Source organism: Hydra viridissima, unplaced genomic scaffold, assembly GCF_058129835.1.
Source record: "Hydra viridissima isolate aposymbiotic clone 2 unplaced genomic scaffold, HvirCarnegie_v1 scaffold_2, whole genome shotgun sequence".
In the NCBI taxonomy this organism is placed as follows: domain Eukaryota; kingdom Metazoa; phylum Cnidaria; class Hydrozoa; order Anthoathecata; family Hydridae; genus Hydra; species Hydra viridissima.
This window is the reverse complement of record NW_028324301.1, coordinates 25,156,121-25,178,033: the sequence shown is the minus strand read 5'-3', so window position 1 is coordinate 25,178,033 and position 21,913 is coordinate 25,156,121. Positions and strand designations below refer to the sequence as shown.

At 33.7% G+C, this 21,913-nt stretch overlaps 1 protein-coding gene across 2 annotated transcripts; it reads right to left on the bottom strand.

The window, feature by feature from the left end:
- Nucleotides 1-4,096: 4,096 nt before the first annotated feature.
- On the bottom strand, nt 4,097-11,467 carry LOC149892593 (uncharacterized). 2 transcript variants are annotated; one of them, XM_090077729.1, is made up of 5 exons: nt 11,396-11,467; nt 5,401-8,421; nt 5,079-5,144; nt 4,761-4,817; nt 4,097-4,603 (listed from the first exon to the last, which is right to left on the bottom strand). In XM_090077729.1, exons 2-5 carry the CDS (start codon nt 8,390-8,392, stop codon nt 4,284-4,286), a joined length of 3,435 nt encoding a protein of 1,144 aa, XP_089933855.1. In that variant the 5' UTR covers nt 8,393-8,421; nt 11,396-11,467; the 3' UTR covers nt 4,097-4,283. The 2 variants fall into 2 exon arrangements, with proteins under 2 accessions (XP_089933855.1, XP_089933856.1); XM_090077730.1 differs by having other exon boundaries at nt 5,401-11,434.
- Nucleotides 11,468-21,913: the final 10,446 nt, after the last annotated feature.

Sequence of the window (21,913 nt, the reverse complement as noted above, 5' to 3'; positions counted from 1 at the left end):
GAGAGAAAAAGCCTCGCTACTTTGTTAAAGGTAGTTTTTGAATAGTTTTTCAAAGAAAGGTTAGCGTAGCTTTCCTCTTTTAAGTTTAGCTTATGTAGCTTGACATCACAAAACACAAAGCTCAAAAAGACAAAATAAAATATAAGATAAACGTAAAATAAAATACAGATGAAGCTAAAGTTAGACTGCATAAAAAACCAACAACATAATAATCTACTAGGTATGTTTACATTAAATTAAATAAAATCCTATGCGCAAATATAGGTATGTTAGAGAGAAAAAGCCTCGCTACTTTGTTAAAGGTAGTTTTTGAATAGTTTTTCAAAGAAAGGTTAGCGTAGTTTTCCTCTTTAAAGTTTAGTTTATGTAGCTTGATATCACAAAACACAAAACTCAAAAAAGAAAAGTAAGATAAAAGTTAATCGTAAAATAAAATATAGGTGAAATAATTGTTAGGCTGCATAAAAGAAAAAAAAAATCATAGCATAATAATCTTCTATATATGCTTGGATTGAATTAAATGAATTCCTTTGCGTAAATATAAGCAAACTAGTGAGAAAAAGTGCATAAAAAGCATCGCTACTTTGCTGCAGAAGAAGTGGATGACTATATGCAACTTTTTAAAATTGTGTGCTATCTCTATCGATTAAGGTGGTTTTCGAAAGTTTTTTCAAAGCAAAAATAGCGTAGTTTTCCTCTTTTAAATCTAGCTTTTGTCTAAGGTAGTTTATGAATAGATTTTCAAAGAAAGGTTAGCGTAGCATTCCTCTTTTAAGTTTAGCTTAAAATTCTTGGCATCACAAAACACAAAACTCAAAAAGATAAGATAAAATATAAGATAAACCTAAAACATAATATAAATGAAACTAAAGATAAGCTGCATAAAAAACTAACAACATAATAATCTACTAGGCATGTTTAAATTGAATTATATAAAATCCTTTGCGCAAATATAGGTATGTTAGTAAAAAAGCATTAAAAGCCTCGCAACTTTGTTAAAGTAAAAATCCATAAAAAGCCTCGATACTTTGCTGAAGAAGATGACTATATGCAACTTTTTAAAATCGTGAGCTATCTATATCGATTTAGGTCCTTTTTGAGTACTTTTTCAATGGAAAGTTAGCGCAGTTTTCCTCTTTTAAGATTAGATTATGAAGCTTGACATAATAAAACACAAAACTAACAAAGGCAAGATAAAATATAAGGTAGTTTTCGAATGTTTTTTCAAAGCAAAATTAGCGTAGTGTTCCTCTTTTAAATCTAGATTATCTCAAAGGTAGATTTTGAATAGTTTTTCAAAGAAAAGTTAGCGTAGCTTTCCTCTTTTAACATTAGCTTATGTAGCTTGACATCACAGAACACAAAAACATAAAATAAAATATAAGACAAATAGATGTAGCTAAAGTTAGGCTGCATAAAAAACCAACAACATAAAATATCTACTAGGCATGTTTAAATTGAATTAAATAAAACCCTTTGCGCAAAAATAGAGAGTAAAATGCATAATGTTAGAGAGTAAAAGTGCATAGAAAGCCTCGCTACTTTGCTGTAGAAGAAGTGGATGACTAGATACACTTTTTTAAATTTGTGTGCTATCTCTATCGAATAAGGTAGTTTTCGAGAGTTTTTTCAAAGCAAAATTAGCGTAGTGTTCCTCTTTTAAATCTAGATTATCTCAAAAATAGATTTCGAATAGTTTTTCAAAGAAAGGTTAGCGTAGCTTTCCTCTTTTAACATTAGCTTATGTAGCTTGACATCACAGAACACAAAAACATAAAATAAAATATAAGACAAACGTAACATGAAAAATAGATGTAGCTTAAGTTAGACTGCATAAAAAACCAACAACATAATAATCTAACAGGTATGTTTAAGTTGAATTAAATAAAACCCTCTGCGCAAATATAGGTATGCTAGAGAGTAAAAAGGCATAAAAAGCCTCGCTACTTTGTTAAAGGTAGTTTTTGAATAGTTTTTCAAAGACAGGTTAGCGTAAATTTCCTCTTTAAAGTTTAGCTTATGTAGCTTGACATCACAAAATATAAAACTCAAAAAGACAAGATAAAATATAAGATAAACGCAAAATAAAATATAGATGAAACTAAAGTTAGGCTGCATAAAAAACCAACAACATAATAATCTACTAGGCATGTTTAAATTGAAATAAATAAAACCGTTTGCGCAAAAATAGCTATGTTAGAGAGTAAAAGTGCATAGAAAGCCTCGCTACTTTGGTGTAAAAGAAGTGCATGACTAGATACAACATTTTAAAATCGTGTGCTATCTCTATCGATTAAGGTAGTTTTCGAAAGTTTTTTCAAAGCAAAAATAGCGTAGTCTTCCTCTTTTAAATCTAGATTATGTCTAAGGTAGTTTTTGAACAGTTTTTCAAAGAAAGGTTAGCGTAGCTTTCCTCTTTTAACATTAGCTTATGTAGCTTGACATCACAAAACACAAAACTCAAAAAGACAAAATAAAATATAAGATAAACGTAAAATAAAATGTAGATGAAGCTAAAGTTAGGCTGCATGAAATAAACGGGTAACAATATTTTTCTATGTATGTTTACATTGAGTTATATAAAATCCTCTGCGCAAATATAGGTATGTTAGAGAGTAAAAGTGCATAAAAAGCCTCGCTACTTTGTTAAAGGTTGTTTTTGAATAGTTTTTCAAAAAAAGGTTAGCGTAGTTTTCCTCTTTTAACATTAGCTTATGTAGCTTGACATCACAAAGCACAAAACTCAAAAAGACAAAATAAAATATAAGATAAACGTAAAATAAAATACAGATGAAGCTAAAGTTAGGCTGCATAAAATAAACGGGTAACAATATTTTTCTACGTATGTTTACATTGAGTTAAATAAAATCCTCTGCGCAAATATAGGTATGTTAGAGAGTAAAAGTGCATAAAAAGCCCCGCTACTTTGTTAAAGGTAGTTTTTGAATAGTTTTTCAAAAAAAGGTTAGCGTAGTTTTCCTCTTTAAAGTTTAGCTTATGTAGCTTGACATCACAAAACACAAAACTCAAAAAGACAAGATAAAATATAAGATAAACGCAAAACAAAATATAGATGAAACTAAAGTTAGGCTGCATATAAAACCAACAACATAATATTCTACTAGCCTAGTTTTCCTCTTTTAAGTTTAGATTATGTAGCTTGACATCACAAAACGCAAAAAGGCAAGACAAAATACAAGGTAAACGTAAAATAAAGTAGAAGTGAAACAAAAGATAGGTTGCATAAATACAAAAACTGCATTGCCAAAAATAGAATTTGTTGTCTAGAAAGACTTTTTAAAGTTTGTTTCTTTCGTCTATTGACTTAGTGAATCGCGATCTGGTTTTTCTTAGGCGCGCTTGTTTCTTAGTTGTTTTTTTTTGTAAAGAAAGTTTATTCAGACGTTTTTTTTACGCAACTCCTTTAACATTATTTTTAACAAAGTATTCTTTTATACGTGTTTACATTGAAATAAAACCCTTTGCGTAAATAGAGATAAGTTAGAGAGCAAAAGCCTCACTACTTTGCAGAAGAAGAATTGGATGGCAAGATACAACTTTTTAAATTCGTGTGCTTTCTCTTTTAAGGTACTTTTTGAATATTTTTTCAAAGAAAAGTTAGCGTAGTTTTCCTCTTTTAAGTTTAGCTTACGCAGCTTGACATCACAAAACGCAAAAACCAATAAGGCATGATAAAATACAAGATAAACGTAAAATAAAATAGAAGTGAAACAAAAGTTAGACACCATAAAAAAAAAAAAAAACAAAAAAAAAACATAATATACTTCTATGTATGTTTACATTGAACTAAATAAAATCCTTTGTGTAAATATATGAAAAAATAGAGAGTAAGAGTTCATAAAAAAAGCCTCGCTATTTTGCTGAAGAAGAAATGGATGTCTAGATCTTTTAAAATAAGGAACTTTTTGATTTCTTTTTCCGAAAAATGGTTGGAGCAGTTTTCCTTTTTTAAATTTCACTTATGCAGTTTAACATCACAGAAAATATTAATTTGCTTTTTAACAAACTCTTAAAAACATCAGAAATAATTCTAAATGCAACTCTATTAAAAGTGTTAACAGAATAACAAAACGACTTTTTTTTTTTTTTAAAGATAAAAAAAGTTTGAACTATCTTTAAATAAGAAATGTGAGAACAGTTTAACAGAACTTCTTGTTTATTATGTATTTAGCGAAACAGATAAATATATTTGCAAAAGCATAGAGAAAACAAACTACACAAAAGGCCCATCTTTATTGCCAAACTGAACAAACTTTTCTAAACTACATAAATGGTCTCACTATATTGCCATATTGAACAAACTTTTCTAAACTACCCTCTTTTTGAATTTTTAGCTTCATGTTTTTAATTTTGTCTTTAATATGGCTTCGGTAGGAGTACTTTTGCAAGACATGAATGAGCTTGTCACTGCTATGATTTGCCAAGATGCCAAGGTAATCTTTGTACGAGCAACTTGAGCTTACATCTGTAAACACGTCTTGCAAGATGTATGCCAACACCAAAGCTGCACATCGTGGAAAACTTCTGGTGTTGAACCATTCGTTGTGGCCAGGGCAAGCATTCAGCTTTTCAACTATTTCATCTAAAATTTTACAAACTCAAGTCATAACACAAAGAGATTAAATCGAATATTCATTTGGTTCTGAAGCATGACAAGATTAATTTTGTTTTTTTATTTGTTTTTTTTTGTTGACCTTATTGTTTGCACTGATAGCAACAACTGGTTTTTGAAAGATTACCTAATTGGCATTGGCTAACTTCTGCTTTGTTTTCCTTTGTTCTTGGCTGAGTTGATCCTGAAATAAAATAAAACCATGTTCATTTTTCTAATTCATAAAAAAACCATCAACAGTTTCTAAGTGTTAGAGATAATAACAAGCTGTGCATGATTTCTAACGGTGAAGTTTCTAACTTCATCATTAGAAATCGGGTAGACACAACTTTCTAAAAGTGCACTTAGCAATGATGGCAAGTTTTTATTAACAGTTAACCATCTGAAATTGTGCAAGAAGAGGTTTGTGTTTATATATGTTTGTATAAATTAGGTTTTACATTACCGATGTGTTCTTGAGTAAAAGATGGCATTTCCAACTTGATTTTTTTTCTTCTTGGATCTTTTACTTCTAAAACATAATCAGTTTTAGTATCATTCACTTGTGTAAACATTTAAGCAATCACAGAATTAGTCCTGCAACAAATACATACACACTTCTGTGTTGTTTTTTTTGTTTTTTTTTTGTTTTTTTTATTGTTTTTCTTTTTTTTTTTTTTTTTTACAGCTTTAACAATAACAATAGGGCAAGGAGTTAATTTGGGCATTTTTATTTTTTGAAAGCGTGTTGAGATTTGCATAAAAATCAAAAATCAAAAAGAATTTACCTCTGGATGTACAAGCAAGACTTTGGCTAAATAGACTACCAACAGATTGAACAGCACCAGGTGAGGGCTGTTTTTCAAGAACAGTACCAGCCTGTTGGACTGGAACAGCTGAAAGAAACAAACTGGGTTTGGCCATCGTTTGCTGACGAGCAACAAGATTAGGAGCCAGAGGAACAGAAAAGACCTCTTTTGAAGGATTAAAAACAACTTGCAGAGAAGGAGCAACATGAACAGGTTTGGCAACCACTTGCTTATGAGCAGGTTCAAGAAGAGCAGGTTCAAGAAGAGCAGGTTCAAGAAGAGCAGCTTCAGGAGGAGCATGGAAAACACGTGTGACAGCCATAAGATTATCTTGCTGTGAAGCAACATTAGACACTGTTTCCAGCAGAACAGAAAAAACCTCTTTTGAAGGACTGAAAGCAACTTGTTCAGCAGGAGCAGCAGAAACAGGTTTGGCAACCACTTGCTCACTAAAGTAAACTGGAGAAAGTTGTGCATGGTGTTCAATAAAATCCGGTTCATCAGGAAATAATGTTAATGCAAGAGGAGAACAAGCTGTGCCAACAGGAACAGCTAGAGTCTGATCTACATCCATACAAACAGCTTGTTCATTAGGAACTAGTTGTGCAAGAGCAGAGGATAGTTCAAGAACTGGACCAGCGATTGTTTGTTCAGAAGGAACAGACGAAACAGGAGTTGAGCTAGGTTCACACAAGAAATCTACAACATGTTCGTTGCTGTCCTCTAAAGGAGCATTGTTTTCTACAGCTGGAGAAAATGGAACCACTGTGGTACAACCGAAAGTAGCAGCACATTCTTCAGAGTCAGAACCGGAGTCTGAATCTTCCTCAAAAATGTCCTCAACATCATGAAAACCGTACTCCTCTGCATTAGTTCGGAGCCAGTCCATCACATCCTTCTCCTCCTTTGGTGGTCTCTCAGACTTTTCAACAGTCAAAGACTCTATGACTCCGAAGGACTGTCCGATGCCCAGGGCAAAGCGCAACTCCTCTGCAGCGTTCCACTGGGACACATAAAAGCTATCCATTGTGTGTCTGCTGTGCTTCATGTAGAGTGTAGCAAACCGCTCGCGATCTTCTTTGCTGTTGTTGGCAAAGTAAGTGGCTATCGAACCGCGAATGCAAGTGGGAGTAAGACGCTTCATGGGAATGTTTACTTGGCTTTTTCTGAAGCAGGACGTCAGGCTAGAGGTGATAGCAGAGGAACCCATCTGGTAAACAGGCACTCTAGTTGCACCTAGTGTCACACCTTCGTCTTTGTTGGCTCTCACCGAAGGAAAAAGGGGCCTGTAGCAGTCGCTCAACTCCAAAACAGTCTTGGTGTCTGCAGCCATGTAGTGAGAGTCGTTGACAAGAAGGTCTCTGTATCTCAGCAAATAAATATCGATCAACACTTTCAAGTCGTTCGGCACTAGAATGTTTTTGGCTCCGTACTTGTATGCTGTTTTGTAGCGCTCTTGCACAATGCAATATCCACACTCACTCTTCTCAGCAGCCATGTAGTCTCTAATGTTTAAAAGAGCAATGTTAGATTTTCTTAAACTGTTAATTACAGTGACAGAGAGCAGAAGATGGTTTCGTAGAGACACAGCATTGTCTCTAGTCAGCGGAAGAGACGCCTTTCTAATCGATTCCACTAAGTCTCTTACGTATGCAGACTTGCCATATTCGGTCAGCAAACTGACATTGATGATGTTGATGCTTTTTCTTCTTTTCACAAGGCTCCTCCTCAAAGAACGAAAGGGCCTCAGCACTTTTCGCAACTCATCCACCTTGCAGCGCAAACGTCGGATGGCCTCATGAGAAAGTCCGAAATAGACGTTTCTGGCTTCACTGAAACGAAACAGGAGACAAAGGGAGACGAGGCGGTTGTACAACGTGTGACAAGACATGGCTTTTGTTTGGTCAAGTTCACTCAGCTTGGAATTGAGCTGAATTTTCTTAAAGTGCAAGGAGAAGTATCTATCCTCCAAAACATTGGAATTGGTGAGGGCGTTTGGGTGCAGCGTCAACGTGCTGTCACAACAAGTCAATATTTCCACAACTGCATTTTTGTAGATTTTTGCTTGTGACCAAGTGTTGTTGTTGGCTACCACAAGCCACTTTTCAAAGTCTCTGAAGAGCTCATCTGCTGACTGGTAATAAAAGTGAAAAGCATCTTTGTCCAGCTGAAACAAGAGTCTCTTTTCTTCGGTCAAGACATAGGAGCTGGAAACCAAGTGCTCTAAGGAATCGAAATCAGAGTCAAGGACGGATTCGGTGTTCAGCTCTTTGTTTTCTACAGAGGTGCATTGGTTTGCAGAAGGAGCCTCGGACGAACCAGCAACTGGTGAGGGCAAGCTTAAAAGAGGATCAGAGGAAAGAACCGGAGAAGAAAAAGAGGAGGAAGGCCCAGGAGCAGAGGATGCAGAGCCTGATGCAGACGCTTGTTCAGCTACTGGCTTAATACCAAAGAAGGCAGGTCGAATAAATTGAGGGACATAGAGCTTCTCGTTGTCGTATCGCTTTGCCTCTGCAATCTTTTGTTTGATCATCTTGGAATCGTAGAAATGAGTCTCTTTCAAGTGTATGTCCAGTCGGTCGTAATACTTCCAACATTGCAAACAGGGGTAAGGTTTTGGACAGCCGGACTTGCGTTCGAGACGAGCATGCTGAAACTTCCTGACCATTGCAGAGTAAAAGATGGAAGCTTCATCCAAAGTCCAAGAATGATCTTTTTTAGTCAAGTGTCTTTTAATGCTTGTGGACGAATGTTTGCACAAAGGCATCGGACAGCTAACAGCGTACCTCTTCTTGGTACCATAGAAAGGTACAACCCTGTTTACGGAGCCACACGCTGCAACTAATGCGGCCCTGACTTTGTTTTTGAGCTTTAAGTCTCTCTGTTCTTGTGACTGCTTTCTTTTCTTTTTTTTTGCTTTAGAGTTTGGAGAAGAAGCAACAACAGAGTTGTTTTCTTGTGAAGAAGACATGTTCAGGTGTTTGTTTGCAACGGTTTAAGCTAAAAAAAAAAGAAAACAGTTAGTGAGAGTTTTTTTTCTTCTGCCTGTATCCAATCCTGGAATGTTGCGTGGATTGATGAGAAACACAACTACAGCGAAGAGCTGTGTTTTTTCGAGTCCTCTGCAAAAGAGCAAGAAGAAAGTAAAGAGAGCAACAAGAAGAAACAAAGCTTGCACTAGCAAAAGAAGAAGAACGAGAGCAACTAGCATTACATGCATGGTGGCAACAGTGATTGCTATTATGAGAAGGAGAATGAGAAAAAAAAAAGAAACAAATAAATAAAGAGATGGAGTTTGAGAGGATCTCGCAACCATATGACTCAAAGAAAGAAACTGTGTTGAAAAAAGGCAAGAGAGGGCAAATAGAACTTGCTAACAAGGACAAATGACAGACATAACTACAACAGTAACAACTCTCATTGCAAGCATAATAACAACAACAGCATCAGCATCACTGACTCAGAGAGTGTTGAAAAAACAAAACAGATTAAAAAAAACAAGCAAAGTGGCTGAACAGTAACAACAACCATTGCATGTATAACAACAGCAACAGCATCACTTAATCAGAGGGTATTGATAAAAAAAACAAACAAAACAAAAACAAAAAAGAAAAAAAAACAAAACAAATAAAAAAACAAAACAAGCAAACTGGGTGAACAGTAACAACTCTCATTGCAAGCATAATAACAACAACAACATCACTGACTCAGAGAGTGTTAACAAAATAAAATAGATTATAAACAAGCAAAGTGGGTGAACAGTAACAACTCTCATTGCAAGCATAAAAACCAACTACAGCAACAGCAGCATCAGCAACAGCATCACTGACTCAGAGGATATTGATAAAAAAAAAACAACTAACAAACACACAAACAAAAACGAATAAAAGCAAAGTTGCTGAACAGTAACAACTATCATTGCAAGTAAAACAACAACAACAGCATCAGCAACATCATCACCGAATCAGAGAGTGGTGATAAAATAAGATAGATTAAAAAACAACCAAAGCGGCTGAACAGTAACAACTCTAATTACAAGTAAAATAACAAAAGCAGCATCACTGACTCACAAGGTTTTGATAAAACAAAAAACAAAAAACAAACAAAGCAAGCCAAGTCGGTGAGCATTAACAAACACTCATTGCAACTATAATAACAACAACAGCAACAGCATCACTGACTCAATGGGTGTTAATAAACAAAAACAAAAACACAAACAAAGCAAGCAAAGTGGGTGAACATTAATAAGACTCATTGCAACTATAACAACGACAACAGCAACACTATCACTGACTCAGAGGGTGTTGATGAAAAAAAAGCTAACAAAAACACAAACAAAGCAAGCAAAGTGGGTGAACATTAATAAGACTCATTGCAACTATAACAACGACAACAGCAACACTATCACTGACTCAGAGGGTGTTGATGAAAAAAAAGCTAACAAAAACACAAACAAAACAAGCAAAGTGGGTGAATATTATTAAGACTCATTGCAACTATAACAAAAACAACAGCAACACTATCACTGACTAGGAGGGTGTTGATGAAAAAAAAACAAACAAAAACACAAACAAAACAAGCAAAGTGGGTGAACATTAATAAGACTCATTGCAACTATAACAACGACAACAGCAACACTATCACTGACTCAGAGGGTGTTGATGAAAAAAAAGCTAACAAAAACACAAACAAAACAAGCAAAGTGGGTGAATATTATTAAGACTCATTGCAACTATAACAAAAACAACAGCAACACTATCACTGACTAGGAGGGTGTTGATGAAAAAAAAACAAACAAAAACACAAACAAAACAAGCAAAGTGGGTGAACATTAATAAGACTCATTGCAACTATAACAACGACAACAGAAACAGCATCACTGACTCAAAGGGTATTGATAAACAAAAACAAAAACACAAACAAAACAAGCAAAGTGGGTGAACATTAACAAACACTCATTGCAGCTATAACAAAAACAACAGCAACAGCATCACTGGCTCAAAGGGTGTTGGTAAAATAAAAAAATTAATAAAAACAAAACAAGCAAAGTGGGTGAACATTAACAACACTCATTGCAGCTATAACAAAAACAACAGCAACAGCATCACTGGCTCAAAGGGTGTTGGTAAAATAAATAAATTAAAAAAAACAAAACAAGCAAAGTGGGTGAACATTAACAACACTCATTGCAGCTATAACAAAAACAACAGCAACAGCATCACTGGCTCAAAGGGTGTTGATAAAATAAAGAAATAAAAACAAAACAAGCAAAGTGTGTGAACATTAACAAACACTCATTGCAGCTCTAACAAAAACAACAGCAACACCATCACTGACTCAGAGAGTGTTGATAAAATAAAATAGATTATAAACAAGCAAAGTGGGTGAACATTAACAAACACTCATTGCAAGCATAAAAACTTACTCAGAGAGTGTTTATAAATAAAACAAAAAACAAAAAACAAAAATACAAGCCAAGTGGGTGATTACTAACAGCGCAAACAGCAGCAACAACAGTGTCTTTAGAAACAACAAACAAGTACAACAGCAACAACTGCTTTTACAGAGTATAACAATAACAACAACATGGCACTAACAACAACAAAAGGGTTGGAATAAAAACCTATAGGCAAAAGGAGAGCTGCATTCAGACAAGATCGATTACAAAGAAGCTCTTCTTTTGGACAGAGGAGAAACTGCTTTTGAGGGACAGAGGGACTTTTGTTGTTGTTGTTGTGCAGAAACCAACAAACTTTTATTGAACCGAATATAACCGAACATAACCGAAAGTCTTGTTTGCTTCTGTTTTGTGCCATCAAGAAGGGAAAACAAAACATCACGAAACAAACGAAGCAAACGAAACAAACAAACAAACGAACGAAACAAACAAAAAAACGATTAAATAAATAAACAAACAAACGAAACAAACAAACAAACAAACAAAAACAAATAGGAAAAACAGAAAACGCTGTACCGAAACCTCGCCATTTTTATCCTTCCTCGAGCTTTCTTTGGGCGCCAAAGACCGAGAAAGTTGAGCAAACGTGACGTTGAGGGGGGGGGGGGGGTACTTAAGGCCAGCAGACCGACCAATGGCAAGCTTAGGAGAGACCCACGTGAATGTTACTTTTTCTTTCTATGTACGCTGAATCCGCTCAAAGTCTGGAATTTCCAGCATTCACGTGTCATCACTCCAGCCACCAGATTGGCCCACACTTTGCACACTTTCAAGACTAGAACTTCACTTAATCACAAATTGAGCCAAAAAAAAACTAAGTCTCGCATGGCGACAACTTTTCCAAAAGCAAACAAAGGCAAACGAAGGCAAACGAAGAAAAAACAAAAACAAGTAAACAAAAACAAAACCGAAAAGGGAGAGAGAGAGAGAGAGAGAGTGAGTCGACTCATTTCTTTCGACTGCCTTAAACGAGAAGTCTAAAACGTTTAAAAGTTGAAAACTAAGTTTTTTAAATGAACTGCACCGAAAAAACTTTACGACAGTTTAGCTGGTTAAAAACGCAGAGGAAAATATTTTATAAAATTTAAGCGTTCTAAAGATGTCCATTTTTGTTTTTGGCTTTTTTTTATTTTGGTTTGTTTCTGGCTTGTTTCTTTTTTTAAATTCTAGCGATCGAGCATATTTGAACGGTTTCATCAACCTGTTGGCGCACGTGCTCGAGAGCTAGAACTTTGATTGCTTTTGTTGTTGAGAATTGAGAATGTCCGAGCAGGTTTTTTTATCGATTTCATCGCTTGTGGCGAGGCAAAAATCAAAACGCTTTTTGGACGAAAGAAAAGAGATTAAAAGGAAAAAAGAGAAGAAAAAAAAAAAACAAAAAAATAGGTTATGTGTCATAAACATTTATTTTCTCACGCGATGACGTCTAGTTTTGTTACAGTAATTAAAATATGGTATCAAGTTTGTAATTTCTATCTTATTTTTAGTTACGGATAATTGCCAATTATGTCACGTTTAGTATACACAACGCTGTTTTCTTAATAGCAATATGATACAAACAAGTTATAAAAAAAAAAGCGTTCGCTCGATCTTCCTTAGTCAGTTGAACAAAAAGAAATTTTCACAACATATGATTGATTTGGTTGTCCTAGCAAGCTGTTTTAGCAAACGACTAGAGGTTGCAACTGTTGTTCATTGAAAACGAAAAATCTAGCGTCAGCAAGAAATTTTTGAATACATAATGTACACAAAAGTGGCACTAACAAATGAAAATGTAAAAAAAAATGTTTACCTTGATGCCAGACTCGCAGAGATGTTGTCGCTCGTTGCTATCGACTGCGAACAGCTTTGTTGTTTTTCGAAGTGCCTCTTCATTCTACTTATAGCCGAAGTTTTGGCTTCGAAAAAAAATACACGAACGTCGTTAAGCTCAACGAGCTGCTTTAATTGTTGTTCGTGCGAAAACGAAATGCTTAAAACGGATAAAAGTGTTGGCGTAATTACACTTTTCGACCGCGATGCAGTTTGTCAACTCTAGCGTACTTTTTTGGCTCGTGGAGCAAAAGCCTCATGATAATAGCAAAGGCTTAAAATGTCCTAACATGTCAGCAAAGGCTTAATATGCTTAATAAACTGTGGTTAAGCTTTTGCGGTGCAGTTCATTTACAACTTAATTTGCAATTTGCTGGCACAAGCAAACGTTTATGACTTCTCGTCTAAGGCAGTTGAGCGAAATCAGTCGACTCACGTTTTTGTTTTTGTTTTTGTTTTTGTTTGTGTTTTTGTTTTTGTTTGTGTTTTTGTTTTTGTTTGTGTTTTTGTTTTTGTTTGTGTTTTTGTTTTTGTTTGTGTTTTTGTTTTTGTTTGTGTTTTTGTTTTTGTTTGTGTTTTTGTTTGTTCGTCTTCGTTTAAAATATAAAGAATTCGAAAGGAAGGTTGTTGCTTTGTTTGCTTATTGAAAGTTGTCGCCAGTTGTGAGGCTTAGTTTTGTATTTGTTTACTTTTTAAAATATCGAGGAAAATATTTTAGGACATCGCATTCTAAAGGTGCCTTTTTAATAAAACATCTAACGATTTAGCTTTTAACGTTATGCTCAAAAGAATGCCCGTTTCGGTTTCTTTTTTCTTTTTTTTCTTTTTTTTCCTTTGTTTCAATTGGGCAGAGTGCTCATTTGAGCAGCCCACCCATGATCCAAAATTATGAACTCTGTACAAGATACGTTTCATGGACTGTAGAAATTTCAGGAAACCAACACAGTGACTAGTTCGTAGTGTGTGTTAGTTCCACCTTTATTCACGGTAGAGCGGACCTGTTCGAGTACTCGAACATTGGGTCACGTCTGAAACGTGAGAATGCTAGAGTGCGTTTTACTAACAATTTTATCGCTTGTGGCCAGGAAAGCAAAACTTTCCGTTTTTGTCTTTTGCATCCTAAAGGAGCCTTTTTAATAAAACCTCTAACGATTTAGCTTTTAACGTTATGCTCAAAAGAATGCCCGTTTCGGTTTCATTTTTTTTTTTTTTTCTGTTTGTTTTGGTTTTTGTTTTTTTTTTTCAATTCGGCATTCTAAGGGTGCCTTTGTAACAAGATCTAACGATTAAGCGTTTAATGTTGTGCTCAAAAAAAAAAAAAAAGTGCCTTTTATATCTCTCAATGGTCTCCAACGATAAAACTGCCGACCAATCGCAACGATTAAACAGCCGACCAATGGCAGCTCAATAGTCTCCAAACATGAAACTGCCGACCAATGGCAGCTCAGTGGTTTGAGAAGTGAGATCATTCGACTTCGTTTTATTATCTCCAGTTTGAACTAGTGCTTGGCTTTCATAAAAATTGTCAAATTTTTCCAAACAAATCTTATACGAAACGCTACTTTGATGTCAAACCTTCGTTACTCCCTATTCCCTTCTAGCGGAGGGCCGGCTAAAAGCTAGAAAAAAAGAGAGAAGGAAACTTTTTTTTTTTTATTAAGAGGGGTGGGGGGGGGGGGGGGGGAAAGAGTAAGAAAATTACGGGGTTAGGATTGGAGGGGGATGGTTTTACGGTTTGGAAGCCTGGGGACAATGAAAAATTGCGTTCGTATAGTGTCCACGAGGGGCGTCCTTCGGTTGTAACGTGCCGCTAGGTGCACGCGTCTAGTAGTTTCGTTGCATCGACCTAGAGGAGTTCTCCGAAAGGTCTTGCGCTTTGGGCTCGGGCAAACGGCCTGCATCCATTGTAAACACGGTCTCTGCCGTTAGAAAATCGTTAACCAGGCTTTTGTGAGCTTTAACAACCATCCCTTTGAGTTTAAAACGAACGTTTCCCCAAAAGCCATTCGAGATGGAGGTACTCACGGAGGTTTGTTACGGTAACAACCCTGTGGTTTGCCATCTTCTTTCTTTCCGCAGCGTCGCAAACGGATCGGCCGGTCTCTTAGGTGACGAAAAAACGTCTGATCTCTCGACTGGAATGCTTAACGTACTAAGATTAGAAGAGTTAGTACTAAGAGTCGCATCTGGCCGCCGTAATTTTCTTCGATGATGTACTTGAAAATTTCGTGACGTCGTTTTCAAAGCTCTAGGGTCGATTTTAACCTTCGACCTTAAAGTCGATTTTAGCCTTCGGTGTGGCTCTGTACAACTTTTGCGGTGAAAAAGCTTGCGCGGAGTCTACAGTTGTATTTAGCCGACAGACGCTAGCAACGCAGAAACAGAATGACTCTTGGGCGGCGCAAACAGAGCGTTCAGCAAATTTGTCGCATTTTACGTCAAAGCGGACAATCTGCACGACAAATAAAGCTAACTTTCTCCTTTGCCTAATATGTTAACGGATGGCCAGGAACAACCTTGGTCTGTAATGAATGAGTTCGTTTTTCCATTCGAGGCACTAATTACTGCAGTTTTAAAAGTCACCTAAAGTATAAGCTCATCTCTCCATTCAAGAAAAACAAGCATCAGAGTTTCGGAAAGTTTGCATGCACGACACCACCATCGATGGTACTTAAACAAACAGAAAATGAATTGCAAAACAGAACCACTGAATTGCAAAACATAACAACGGACAGCTTGTAAAAAGCATGGTGATGAGCTTCTTCAATCCAATCAAGGAACCAAGCATCACAGTTTCGGCAATGGTGCACGTGCAAATCAGCAAACTGTGATACTTAATCAAACAACTTCACTGTTTTGCATAGTTTGAGAACGGATGGCTAAGAACAACCTCGTTAGTGAGTATGAAGTCATCTCTTCATTCAAGGAATTAATAATCAGAGTTTTAGAAGTCTCTTACGTGCGATACTACTATCAACGGTACTTAATCAAACAGCCTCTCAGAATTGCCTAGTTTGAGAACGGAAGGCTAGGAACAACCTTAGTAGTGGGTCATCAGTTCAACTTTTCATTCCAAGGAATTAAGCATCTAAAATCTGAAAAATAAAAAGAAAAGCTCTTTGTTAGAAGTTCTTATTTTTGTTTTTCCTCAATTTCTATTTCTTTTCTTTTTTTCTTTTTTTTTTAAATGATAGTTTTTCTTTTTTTTTTATCTATTTTGTTCGTTTAAATTAATATAACAGGCGTCTTAGGTCGTTTCTGTAACATTATTTAACACTTTAAATTGTAATAAATATTTGAACAGAAGAAAATCCTTTTCGTAACGTTAGAATGTAATAAGAACATTTCATCTTTACAAAATACGCTTGTAAAAATGGTTTCACTTTTAAAGTTTGTTGTTTTTGTCTTTTAATTTAGTGAATCGCAATTTGGATTTTCTTCGGCGCACATCTATTTTAGTTGCTTTTTCTTAAGGAAAGGTCACCAGAGTTTTTTTACACAGCTCCTGCAGCATAATCTTTAACAAAATACTCTTTTGAAAATTTTTAAATTGAAATAAACAAAAGCCATTTGCGTAAGTAGAGATAAATTAGAGAATAAAAAGTGCATAAACGCCTCGCTACTTTGATGAAGAAGAAACGGATGACTAGATGCAACTTTTTAAATTCGTGTGCTACTTTGATGATGAAGAAGAAACGGATGACTAGATGCAACTTTTTAAATTCGTGTGCTATCTCTTTCGATTAAGGTACTTTTTGAATATTTTTTCAAAGAAATGTTAGCGTAGTTTTCCTTTTTTAAATTTAAATCATGTTTAAAGGTAGTTTTTGAATATTTTTTCAAAGAAAAGTTAGCGTAGTTTTCCCCTTTCAGATCTAGCTTATGTTTAAGGTAGTTTTTGAATATTTTTTCAAAGAAAAGTTAGCGTAGTTTTCCTCTTTTAGATCTAGCTTATGTTTAAGGTAGTTTTTAAATATTTTTTCAAAGAAATGTTAGCGTAGTTTTCCTTTTTTAAATTTAAATCATGTTTAAAGGTAGTTTTTGAATATTTTTTCAAAGAAAAGTTAGCGTAGTTTTCCCCTTTCAGATCTAGCTTATGTTTAAGGTAGTTTTTGAATATTTTTTCAAAGAAAAGTTAGCGTAGTTTTCCTCTTTTAGATCTAGCTTATGTTTAAGGTAGTTTTTAAATAATTTTTCAAAGAAAAGTTAGCGTAGTTTTTCTCTTTCAGATCTAGCTTATGTTTAAGGTAGTTTTTGAATAATTTTTCAAAGAAAAGTTAGCGTAGTTTTTCTCTTTCAGATCTAGCTTGTTTAAGGTAGTTTTTGAATATTTTTTCAAAGAAAAGTTAGCGTAGTTTTCCTCTTTTAGATCTAGCTTATGTTTAAGGTAGTATTTAAATATTTTTTCAAAGAAAAGTTAGCGTAGTTTTCCTCTTTTAGATCTAGCTTATGTTTAAGGTAGTTTTTAAATATTTTTTCAAAGAAATGTTAGTGTAGTTTTCATCTTTTAAATCTAAATCATGTTTAAAGGTAGTTTTTGAATAATTTTTCAAAGAAAAGTTAGCGTAGTTTTTCTCTTTCAGATCTAGCTTATGTTTAAGGTAGTTTTTGAATATTTTTTCAAAGAAAAGTTAGCGTAGTTTTCCTCTTTTAGATCTAGCTTATGTTTAAGGTAGTTTTTAAATATTTTTTCAAAGTAATGTTAGTGTAGTTTTCATCTTTTAAATCTAAATCATGTTTAAAGGTAGTTTTTGAATAATTTTTCAAAGAAAAGTTAGCGTAGTTTTTCTCTTTTAGATATAGCTTATGTTTAAGGTAGTTTTTAAATATTTTTTCAAAGAAATGTTAGTGTATTTTTCATCTTTTAAATCTAAATCATGTTTAAAGGTAGTTTTTGAATAATTTTTCAAAGAAAAGTTAGCGTAGTTTTTCTCTTTCAGATCTAGCTTATGTTTAAGGTAGTTTTTGAATAATTTTTCAAAGAAAAGTTAGCGTAGTTTTTCTCTTTCAGATCTAGCTTATGTTTAAGGTAGTTTTTGAATATTTTTTCAAAGAAAAGTTAGCGTAGTTTTCCTCTTTTAGATCTAGCTTATGTTTAAGGTAGTTTTTAAATATTTTTTCAAAGAAAAGTTAGCGCAGTTTTCCTCTTTTAGATCTAGCTTATAATTCAGGTAGTTTTTGAATATTTTTTCAAATAAAAATTAGCAAAGTTTAGCTTATTTAGCATGACATCACAAAATACTAAACTCAAAAAGGCAAGATAAAGTATAAGATAAACGTAAAATAAGATATAGATGAAACAAATGTTAGGCTGCATAAAATCTAAAACTGCATTGCCTATCATAAACACAAACGTCTAGTAAGAGCTTTTAAAGTTCGTTCTTTTCGTCTTTTAATTTGAAGAATCGCGATTTGAATTTTCTAAAGCGCACATGCCTCTCAGTTGCTTTTTTCTTAAGGAAAGGTCACCAGAGTTTTTTTACGCAGCTCCTGCAGCATAATCTTTAACAAAATACTCTTTTGTATATCATTACACAGAAATAAACAAAAACCATTTGCGTAAACAGAGATAAATTAGAACTCAAAAGTGCATAAAAAGCCTCGCTACTTTGCTATAGAAGATGTGGATGACTAGATACAACTTTGTAAATTCGTGTACTACCTCGATGGATTAAGGTATTTTTCGAAAGTTTTTTTAAAGCAAAAATAGCGCAGTCTTCCTCTTTTAAATCTACCTTATGTCTAAGGCAGTTTTTGAATAGATTTTCAAAGAAAGGTTAGCGTAGTTTTCCACTTTTAAGTTTAGCTTATGTAGCTTGACAAAACAACACACAAAAAGACAAGATAAAATATCAGATAAACGTAAAATAAAATATAAATGAAACTAAAGTTAGGCTGCATAAAAAACAAACAACTTAATAATCTACTAGACATGTTTAAGTTGAATTAAGTAAAGTCCTTTGCGCAAATTTGGGTAAATAAGAGATTAAAAGTCCATAAAAAGCCTCGATACTTTGCTGAAGAAGAAGATGACTATATGCAACTTTTTAAAATCGTGAGCTATCTATATCGATTTAGGTCCTTTTTGAGTACTTTTTCAATGAGAAGTTAGCGCAGTTTTCCTCTTTTAAGATTGGATCATGAAGCTTGACATAACAAAACACAAAAGTAACAAAGGCAAGACAAAATATAAGGTAAACGCAATATAAAATATAGATGAAACTAAAGTTAGGCTGCATAAAATAAACGGGTAACAATACTCTTCTATGTATATTTACATTGAGTTAAATAAAATCCTTTGCGCAAATATAGGTATGTTAGAGAGTAAAAGTGCATAAAAAGCCTCGCTACATTGCTGTAGAAGAAGTGGATGACTAGATACAAACTTTTAAATTTGTGTGCTGTCTCTATCGAATAAGGTAGTTTTCGAAAGTTTTTTCAAAGCAAAAATAGCGCAGTGTTCCTCTTTTAAATTTAGATTATCTCAAAGGTAGATTTTGAATAGTTTTTCAAAGAAAGGTTAGCGTAGCTTTCCTCTTTTAAGTTTAGCTTATGTAGCTTGACATCACAAAACACAAAGCTCAAAAAGACAAAATAAAATATAAGATAAACGTAAAATAAAATACAGATGAAGCTAAAGTTAGACTGCATAAAAAACCAACAACATAATAATCTACTAGGTATGTTTACATTAAATTAAATAAAATCCTATGCGCAAATATAGGTATGTTAGAGAGAAAAAGCCTCGCTACTTTGTTAAAGGTAGTTTTTGAATAGTTTTTCAAAGAAAGGTTAGCGTAGCTTTCCTCTTTTAAGTTTAGCTTATGTAGCTTGACATCACAAAACACAAAGCTCAAAAAGACAAAATAAAATATAAGATAAACGTAAAATAAAATACAGATGAAGCTAAAGTTAGACTGCATAAAAAACCAACAACATAATAATCTACTAGGTATGTTTACATTAAATTAAATAAAATCCTATGCGCAAATATAGGTATGTTAGAGAGAAAAAGCCTCGCTACTTTGTTAAAGGTAGTTTTTGAATAGTTTTTCAAAGAAAGGTTAGCGTAGTTTTCCTCTTTAAAGTTTAGTTTATGTAGCTTGATATCACAAAACACAAAACTCAAAAAAGAAAAGTAAGATAAAAGTTAATCGTAAAATAAAATATAGGTGAAATAATTGTTAGGCTGCATAAAAGAAAAAAAAAATCATAGCATAATAATCTTCTATATATGCTTGGATTGAATTAAATGAATTCCTTTGCGTAAATATAAGCAAACTAGTGAGAAAAAGTGCATAAAAAGCATCGCTACTTTGCTGCAGAAGAAGTGGATGACTATATGCAACTTTTTAAAATTGTGTGCTATCTCTATCGATTAAGGTGGTTTTCGAAAGTTTTTTCAAAGCAAAAATAGCGTAGTTTTCCTCTTTTAAATCTAGCTTTTGTCTAAGGTAGTTTATGAATAGATTTTCAAAGAAAGGTTAGCGTAGCATTCCTCTTTTAAGTTTAGCTTAAAATTCTTGGCATCACAAAACACAAAACTCAAAAAGATAAGATAAAATATAAGATAAACCTAAAACATAATATAAATGAAACTAAAGATAAGCTGCATAAAAAACTAACAACATAATAATCTACTAGGCATGTTTAAATTGAATTATATAAAATCCTTTGCGCAAATATAGGTATGTTAGTAAAAAAGCATTAAAAGCCTCGCAACTTTGTTAAAGTAAAAATCCATAAAAAGCCTCGATACTTTGCTGAAGAAGATGACTATATGCAACTTTTTAAAATCGTGAGCTATCTATATCGATTTAGGTCCTTTTTGAGTACTTTTTCAATGGAAAGTTAGCGCAGTTTTCCTCTTTTAAGATTAGATTATGAAGCTTGACATAATAAAACACAAAACTAACAAAGGCAAGATAAAATATAAGGTAGTTTTCGAATGTTTTTTCAAAGCAAAATTAGCGTAGTGTTCCTCTTTTAAATCTAGATTATCTCAAAGGTAGATTTTGAATAGTTTTTCAAAGAAAAGTTAGCGTAGCTTTCCTCTTTTAACATTAGCTTATGTAGCTTGACATCACAGAACACAAAAACATAAAATAAAATATAAGACAAATAGATGTAGCTAAAGTTAGGCTGCATAAAAAACCAACAACATAAAATATCTACTAGGCATGTTTAAATTGAATTAAATAAAACCCTTTGCGCAAAAATAGAGAGTAAAATGCATAATGTTAGAGAGTAAAAGTGCATAGAAAGCCTCGCTACTTTGCTGTAGAAGAAGTGGATGACTAGATACACTTTTTTAAATTTGTGTGCTATCTCTATCGAATAAGGTAGTTTTCGAGAGTTTTTTCAAAGCAAAATTAGCGTAGTGTTCCTCTTTTAAATCTAGATTATCTCAAAAATAGATTTCGAATAGTTTTTCAAAGAAAGGTTAGCGTAGCTTTCCTCTTTTAACATTAGCTTATGTAGCTTGACATCACAGAACACAAAAACATAAAATAAAATATAAGACAAACGTAACATGAAAAATAGATGTAGCTTAAGTTAGACTGCATAAAAAACCAACAACATAATAATCTAACAGGTATGTTTAAGTTGAATTAAATAAAACCCTCTGCGCAAATATAGGTATGCTAGAGAGTAAAAAGGCATAAAAAGCCTCGCTACTTTGTTAAAGGTAGTTTTTGAATAGTTTTTCAAAGACAGGTTAGCGTAAATTTCCTCTTTAAAGTTTAGCTTATGTAGCTTGACATCACAAAATATAAAACTCAAAAAGACAAGATAAAATATAAGATAAACGCAAAATAAAATATAGATGAAACTAAAGTTAGGCTGCATAAAAAACCAACAACATAATAATCTACTAGGCATGTTTAAATTGAAATAAATAAAACCGTTTGCGCAAAAATAGCTATGTTAGAGAGTAAAAGTGCATAGAAAGCCTCGCTACTTTGGTGTAAAAGAAGTGCATGACTAGATACAACATTTTAAAATCGTGTGCTATCTCTATCGATTAAGGTAGTTTTCGAAAGTTTTTTCAAAGCAAAAATAGCGTAGTCTTCCTCTTTTAAATCTAGATTATGTCTAAGGTAGTTTTTGAACAGTTTTTCAAAGAAAGGTTAGCGTAGCTTTCCTCTTTTAACATTAGCTTATGTAGCTTGACATCACAAAACACAAAACTCAAAAAGACAAAATAAAATATAAGATAAA